This window comes from Melitaea cinxia, chromosome 18 (genome assembly GCF_905220565.1).
Source record: "Melitaea cinxia chromosome 18, ilMelCinx1.1, whole genome shotgun sequence".
Lineage (NCBI taxonomy): Eukaryota > Metazoa > Arthropoda > Insecta > Lepidoptera > Nymphalidae > Melitaea > Melitaea cinxia.
The window spans coordinates 8,846,858-8,854,863 of NC_059411.1; the positions used below are offsets into that span (position 1 = coordinate 8,846,858).

The 8,006-nt window shown below is 33.2% G+C and overlaps 1 protein-coding gene and 1 long non-coding RNA gene across 2 annotated transcripts; one reads left to right on the top strand and one right to left on the bottom strand.

The window, feature by feature from the left end:
* Positions 1 to 120: 120 nt before the first annotated feature.
* LOC123662258 lies at positions 121 to 3,388 on the top strand. Its single transcript, XR_006744463.1, has 2 exons — positions 121 to 522; positions 3,187 to 3,388. It is a non-coding gene; the product is annotated as an uncharacterized LOC123662258 (long non-coding RNA).
* Positions 3,389 to 6,693: 3,305 nt separating this feature from the next.
* LOC123662394 (testis-specific serine/threonine-protein kinase 2) lies at positions 6,694 to 7,872 on the bottom strand. The gene has a single exon (XM_045597237.1). It carries the CDS (start codon positions 7,870 to 7,872, stop codon positions 6,847 to 6,849), a length of 1,026 nt encoding a protein of 341 aa, XP_045453193.1. The 3' UTR covers positions 6,694 to 6,846.
* Positions 7,873 to 8,006: the final 134 nt, after the last annotated feature.

The following is an 8,006-nucleotide window of genomic DNA, read 5'->3' on the forward strand; positions in this document are numbered from 1 at the left end:
AGCAGTGGACTGCGATAGGCTGAGTGGAATTAGTAAAATGCCTTATTCCGCACATGTAAAGGGCTTACTTATTTTTTTAAAGTCATAAAACTATGAATGAGGAAAATGTTTTGACTTCAATAATCGTATTACTCGACTAACTCTATTTACCTTTAAATTCGTTTACTCGAATATCTCTATACAGTAAATGAAATAAAACAGTTAAATATGTACAGATATCTAGCGGTTAATTTTTTTTTATATTATGTAGGTATAGATTAAGCTCATTATGCACTAACTACTACCCTTATAACTTCCTTTCGACCAGGGCTTCCTAAAGGCTAGATACTTACCTTTAACCTACTTTCCCTTACAATTTCTGTTTACATAGGTCATAGACACATAAAACTTTCTAAGAAATCTATCAAATTCACTTAAATTTAGGCAAATGTGTTAACTACAGGCAATGATGTCGGAGAAGTAATATATAAAACCGATGGGACAATTCCTTTACTGCGTTACGTTACAAATGTGGATTTACCTGTAAGTACAAATTAATGAAATTTAACTTTGAATACATTTAATAAATAGATTAGTAAACGAAGCAATAAATAATATTCGATTTCGAAGTAATAAATAATATTCATAATTGTTATGATAAAGCAGCAATAAAATTCAAAATCCGTGCTAATAAAAATAAGCTTAACAATCACTGGATAAATAACAGTATCATAAAAGCATGTGAAAACAGGGATAACTTGTTCAAAAAATGGCTCTCAGATCCAACCAATAAAATATTAAAACAAAAGTACAACTTATCTAGAAACTATGCAAATAAATTAATAACTAAAACTAAAAATCAAAAAATTCACAACGATATAAATAATAATAAAAATAATCCACGAACACTATGGAAAATACTAAACGAAATCGCTGGTAGATCAAAAAGTCTTGCCGATACAATAATTTTAAACGCGTTTCTAAATAACAACTGCACAACTGATAATATTGCCAATAAATTTGCAGACACTTTTGCCAATAGTGTAAATAACATTGTTCCAAAGTGTAATATTAGATTACTAGACAAAAAATCGTATGTCTTGTCTAAAAATGTATGCCATAGATACCAAAAAGTAGCAGCTGAATCAGTTATGAAAGAAATAAAGTCATTAAACAATCACAAAGCACCAGGTATAGATAAAATCAGAGCACAAGATCTAAAAATTATAAACGCTGAAATTGCAGAACCGCTGTCACATTTTATTAACACAACTGTCAAACAAGGTATCTATCCTTATGAACTAAAAACTGGAATAGTAAGGCCTATACACAAAAAAGGAAGCCAGGGTATGACAACTATCGCCCAATTACTATACTTTCTACAATAGATAAAATAGTTGAAAAAGTTATTTCAAAACAAATTCACTCCTTCTATAAAGATCACGATATAATAACAAATAAACAATTTGGATTTCAATCAGGGAAGAGCTCAACCAAATTACTCTCAAATTTTACGGATAACATTTATAAATACCTCAACGCTAAAAAACACGTTCTGGTAGTATTTATTGACTATAGTAAAGCCTTCGACACGCTTAAACATGACATTCTTATCGAGAAACTTAACGACTGTCGTATACAGGGCCCCTTAAACAATTGGTGTCGAGACTATCTTAATAATAGATCATATGTAGTGAAGATTGGCAATGTTACCAGCAAAAACGTGCGAGTATTAGACGGAACAGCGCAGGGATCCGTACTTGGCTCATTACATTATTTAACCTATGTAAATGATGTCGTCAACTTAATATCTAACTGTGAAATTTACCAGTTTGCTGACGACACCTGTCTCATAGCAGCAAATAGCGATCTCGATGCAGCTCTGAGAGACTTACAAACAGATTTCACCTTGTTGTTAAAGTGGTCTCATGATGTAGGACTTGTTCTAAATGCCGATAAAACGAAACTAATGTACATCAGTTCTACCCAAAATAGGAAATCACTTAATAATTTAAAATTAATAGCGCACAGTCACCAATGTCTACATGCTAATCTTCACAATTGTTCTTGTAAGGCGGTTGAAATAGTCAATAAACAAAAATATCTAGGACTTATAATTGACGATTGACTAAAATGGACTGAACATATTATTCACGTATGTGATAAGTTGCGTACTATATTAGCTAAAATAACTTTAATTAAAAGAAAAATCCCATATAAAATTCTATTAAACCTATATAAAGCTTTAGGCGAAACAACTATATTTTACGGTCTGAGTAGCTATGGTAGAACATGTAAATCAAACCTCGATACAATATATAATTTGTAAATAAGAATTATGAAAGCTATAATACCTAAAAAAATTAAAACCTATTACGAAAACGATTATCACGAGCTCTTTTTTTATTGTAACATAATACCAATACATGATCAGGTTAAATACATATTACTGCTCGAGCAGTTTCATAATGGTGAACACCAACACGTCATCAGGCGTACCTACCAAACACGTAGTGCGTCTCATGTTGAATTAAAAGTGCCGAGTTACAATAATCTATATGGCAAACAACTACTACAATATCAAATACCAAAATTAATAAACGCCCTACCAGCTTCACTAAAAAATGAAATTACAAAAACAAATATAAAATATAAATTAAAACAATATTTCTTATCATTGTTAAAAAATAAACATTAAATAATTTCATCAAAGTAAATCACCCCGTGTGTATCCTGCTACTGCGACTGTATTATTTTGTGACTGATTAATTGTAAAACTTGGAGGGTAGATGTGTAAAAATGTTGATCGTGTGTTACTGTTAAGTTGTTATAATTATGCTACGACTTATTTTTTGATATTGTGAGCGTACGATGTCGAATGCCGGTGTGCGGATAAATCAACGATGATTTTTGTCACACCGTTAAATGCTAACTTTTTTTGTAAGATTCTTTGTATTTTAAATAAAAAAAAAGCGGAAAAAGAGCATAAACTGGTTACCTATCTAATAAAATAATAACACTTATCTTGCAATGTATATTAGATATTTTCATATTTCTCAGACAACTTATATAACATAATACCTATTCATAATACAGAGAGTGTTGTGTTTAAAAAAGTTTGTTCTGTTCAAAGTGGTTCACATTCATAACGCGCGTCTTAAATTTTATATTCTTTTTAGTTAAATATTCTTTTTTTCTTTTTTAAAGATTCCATCGGGAACACTTGTCACTTATGTAAAAGTGACCGTTGCTGCTATTTCTCCGCCAAAAGTGGACTATCTCTCCGAAACTCATAGAGTTTCTATTGTATACAGTCTCACACAGTTAAGTCTTTCTGACTACACTATAGTAGTTAAAGGAATTAATTCGTTCTAGAATATTGGTAAACCATATTAAATTCTGAAGAATATAACAATCGTTTTATTTAATAATCATTAGCTGGGTACATATGAATATTCTTACTGGTACATACCACGGTATAGGAAATTGTTAATTCTTGTTATGATGTATATGAGTGGCGTAGTATGGTTTTTTGCCGCCCGGGGCAAACTGAAAATATGTCGCCCAGGCAGGGCCCACCTAAAATTTGACACCTCTACTAATTATTTTTTTAAAGAAATTAAATTAACACACTCATTGCAAACACAACTTTCACTATGTTCATTAAGGACCTTCGAAAAAGGAGAAAGTTCTCAATTTTGCTGTATTTTTATGTGTATGTTTCATTGGGGGCGCGATTTTATTTATTTTTTTTCATTGAAAAAATCGTAGTGATTTTGCTGGACTCCTTTTGTGCGTTCTAACCAATGATCAATCCAATTGATGTTGGCCCAGCATTACCAACCATCAGATGTGTAAAGTTACAATAATTATTACGATTTCTGAAATTTTCAAAAAAAAAGCCAACTCGGTCCATGCATTCTTGAGTTTTACGATTGAAGAGCAAAATACATCAATTTATTTTTATTTCTATCGAGTAATTTACATTATGTGAGTTTGAAATCGAAAACGTAAGTTTTTTTTTCAGCTATTGAGCCGTTCAGGTTCATTTGACCTTGAATTAAAACATGTATCTAGTCGGAAAAACGAATAAACGATGCTTAAATTGATTTTATGTGCGTAACGAAAACCTTCATTTTTAAATTAACTACGTAATGAACAATTTCGTGACTACTGCAAGTTTTTTTATGATGATTATTATTAAATGCACTTGCTTGGAAAATAGTGATTCAGTTAAAATTCATACTTACGAATATGGTGAATATTAAGTTTTGTTGCTTTTTGTACAAGTTCTTTAAATTATGTTGATACACATTATTAACCGACTTCAAAAAGAAGGAGGTTATCAATTCGGTTGATAATTTTTATGTATGTTCACCAATTACGGCGAGCTATGGTCTGAATTATGTGATTATAAAAGTAGTGCTTTTAATCTCAAGTAAAATGCCTTCTAGATATTTTAATTTTAATTTTAATTTAATATTTAAGGAAATCACACTTACGATGATGTATTATCTTTCGTATATGGTGGTGTTGTACCGGCTTTTATACCCCATTATAACTTGAGTGTCAAAGTAAGTATTTCGATTAAACTATGGGGCTTAATGCAGGGCTTTGTAAAATTACCAATTGCCGTTATAAAATACCGGTAAATAACGTTAATTTTTTCTAACACTTTTTTATTTTTATTGATGTAACTAGGCCGGTAAACAAGCGTACGGCTCACCTGGTGGTATTGGTAAGCGACTACCGTAACTTATAGACGCCTGCAACACCAGAAGCATCGCAAACGCGTCAATTTCCCTCAGGAGCTCAGGTCACGTTACTCACCAACAGAAACACAACACTGCTTGAAAACAGTATTATTTAGCTGTGATCTTCTGTAAGGTCCTGTATTATGGTACCATCACAAATATTTCATTCATTTAACTTAATTTTTTTTTTCTTTTGTCGGCATTTTTTTAATACCCATCATTTAGCTTGAAAACTCGCGACCGAGATACAATATCTTAAAAAATAGAGTATTTTTTATACTTTACGTAATTATATAACTAAGTCGGCAAACAAGCGTACGGTTCACCTGATGGTAAGCAATTCAGGTCTACATTTCATGTTCTTTCTAGAATAAGTTCATAAGTTGGAAATGATTAACTCCTTTTAGATTAGCCTTTTACCTTAATATTTCCTTTCGCCTGACGCCAAATTTTCCTAAGTTTCAACTACAATACTTTCTAGTCTCTCTACTTCGGTTTCATTCGAGTGACATCGCAATCAAATTAAGTGCAACATTACTCATAGGTGGTAGATATGAGTGTTTGTGATACATAAAACTTTTAATATATAGTACACTAGCGACACTACTGTGTGGCTACGGTACTAAAGAATATTGCCACCCCCTCTCTTCCCGTGGGTGTCGTAAGAGGCGACTAAGGGATAACACAGTTCCGCTACCACCTTGGAACTTAAAAAGCCGACAGGTGGCGGGATAACCATCTATCTAACTGCTGGCTTTGAAATACACAGGCCGAAGACGGGCAGCAGCGTCGTCGGTGCGACAAAGCCAGTACTGCGGTCACCAACCCGCCTGCACAGCGTGGTGACTATGGGCAAAACACATGAGTTAACGTTATTTTTGGCGTAAACTTGTGGAGGCTGTCCATCAGTGGACTGTATAGGCTGTAATGATGATAGCGACCTCTGTCGGACCATATTTTTTTACACGATAAGTAGTCCCAACATATTAACTTAGTATATACTACTTTAGTATATACTATAACCTTCTCCGAAATATGCTGCATCTTGTAGTATAAGTATTATTCCGATCGGTTCAGTAGTTTTCGCAGAATAACCGAACAAAAAAACCGGCTCTCCATTTATTAGTATAGATAACCTCCACTTTTCAACTTCTCTTCTTATACGAACATCTTTACCTGTCTATCAAGAACCAGTATTTTAAGCCTTAGGGTACATTCAAGTATTACGTAAACACTAAATGGGATGGGGAGAGTCTATGTTCTGCTTATTCTAGATAGTAGTTACGTCAGCAATATTTACTTATTATTTCTGAATAGATTAAAAATATATATACCAATATTTACTTATACATAGGAGGGAGAATTTTGCTGACTTTCGCTGACCAGGTGGAGGAGGGGGCTAAAAATTACTAAAATTCTGCTTATGTAATACTTGAATGATACTATAGATCTTTATAGATCAAGTTGTAGAATACTTGGATAATCTGTTTCCAAGTTTATTGAAAGAGTTATTTTAACGACTAACCAAATCTAGTTTTTAAAAAAATTCTAACAATTTCTTATTACAATTTTTAATACACACTTCGTTTTGATATACTATTTTTATTTTAGCCAATCAATAGTGAACAAAATAAACCGTTTACATATTTGAGGATCCAATATTCAAACAATTTATCACCAGTCGTCATTGACTATGATAGAAATAAATCTACTGTACACTTTTACATAAAATATCCGTTCATAAATTTCCCATTTGGAGTGGATGGATATTCTTAGCTGTTGAAAGAAGACTATTAAATATAAGAGGATAAATTTACTGCTGCAATCACTCTAATAATTAATAATAAATGACATTAAATATAAAAATTGATTTTTCTTAATAAAAAAATTTGTGTGCTTTCAATCTTAAAATGTTGAATAAACGATACCTACCTTTATTGTGAAATAATAAAACAATTGGTTTTCATACATTTTTACTATATCTATTGATAACAAACAAAAGTTTTGTCATCAAGTATATATAAAAAACTCAAAATATTAAAAGAAATTTACGATTTTTAACGGTCGAAATTTTTCTAAACTATCCGAGCTGAGCAATAATGAAGCTATTTTGTTAATTGTGAGAACGCATATGAATATCGTCGTGTCTCTCTCGCTCAGTTTCACGGTGATCGCCAGACACACGGATTCCAGCCGACGTTCCGGCTTCGTCATGTTTTCCCGGTCCAGTAGGGGCCGACTGAACCAGACGTCCTATCATACTCGCACTCTTATCCTTGCGAGGTCTTGTCCACTCGTGGGATAAAACGCGGTCCAATGTTAAGCGTAAAGTAATATCGGGCTCCAAAATATGTCGCACAATAGACTTTGATGCAGCTGAAACTGTATCTCGTATCCTAGATCTAAACACCCAGTTTCGGGACATTTGATCTTTTAAAAGTTTACGCAAATTCGAATCATCGAAGGGCATAGATGCATTTAACATGATAAACAGTATGATTCCAAGAGACCAAACATCGGCAAGCTTCGGGTTGTATGGCGTTCCACTTACGACTTCGGGTGCAGCATAGGCAGCAGATCCACAATAAGTTTGGCTCAGTACACGTCTATTTTCAGAATCGGTACAAAATCTCGCAAATCCAAAATCTGCTAATTTCACATTGTAACGTCTAGAAAGTAATATATTCTCACATTTGAGGTCGCGGTGAGCAATATTTTTGCTATGTAAATATTGTAAGCCACTTGCCATTTGTCGAAACCATAACTTTGCCTGATTTTCTGGTACTACACCGTTTCTTTTTATAAAATCTAATAAATCACCATTATCAGCATAACGCATGAATATAAATACTCTTGGTCCTCTTTGGAGAATACTATGTACTTGTATAATATGAGGATTTTCTATTTTTGTAAGGATGTCTAATTCACGAGGAAAAAACTTTTCTAAAAAATCACGAGGAGCTTTTTCTTTGTCAAATATTTTACATGCTAGGTGCATTCGCTTGGGACTGGATGCATCACAATACTCAGCTAAATGGACTGTGGCATAGGATCCTTGTCCAATTTTTTTTCCAATGATATAACCTCGCTGTTCCAAGGCATTTACCTCGGAGCTTCGAGGGCTGAGGCGCTCAGCCATGGAGCTCGAAAGACTTTATCCTAACCCGTTTAGGATACATTGGACATCCCACGAATCACGATAGGTTCAACTTTCAAGAGGCCCTTCTGTCAAATTATTTGTTTTATATCTGGTGTATATCTTCCAGTCACCTC

Coding starts and splice junctions, on each gene's coding strand:
- LOC123662394 (XM_045597237.1), bottom strand. CDS start 7,872: ATGGCTGAGCGCCTCAGCCCTCGAAGCTCCGAGGTAAATGCCTTGGAA.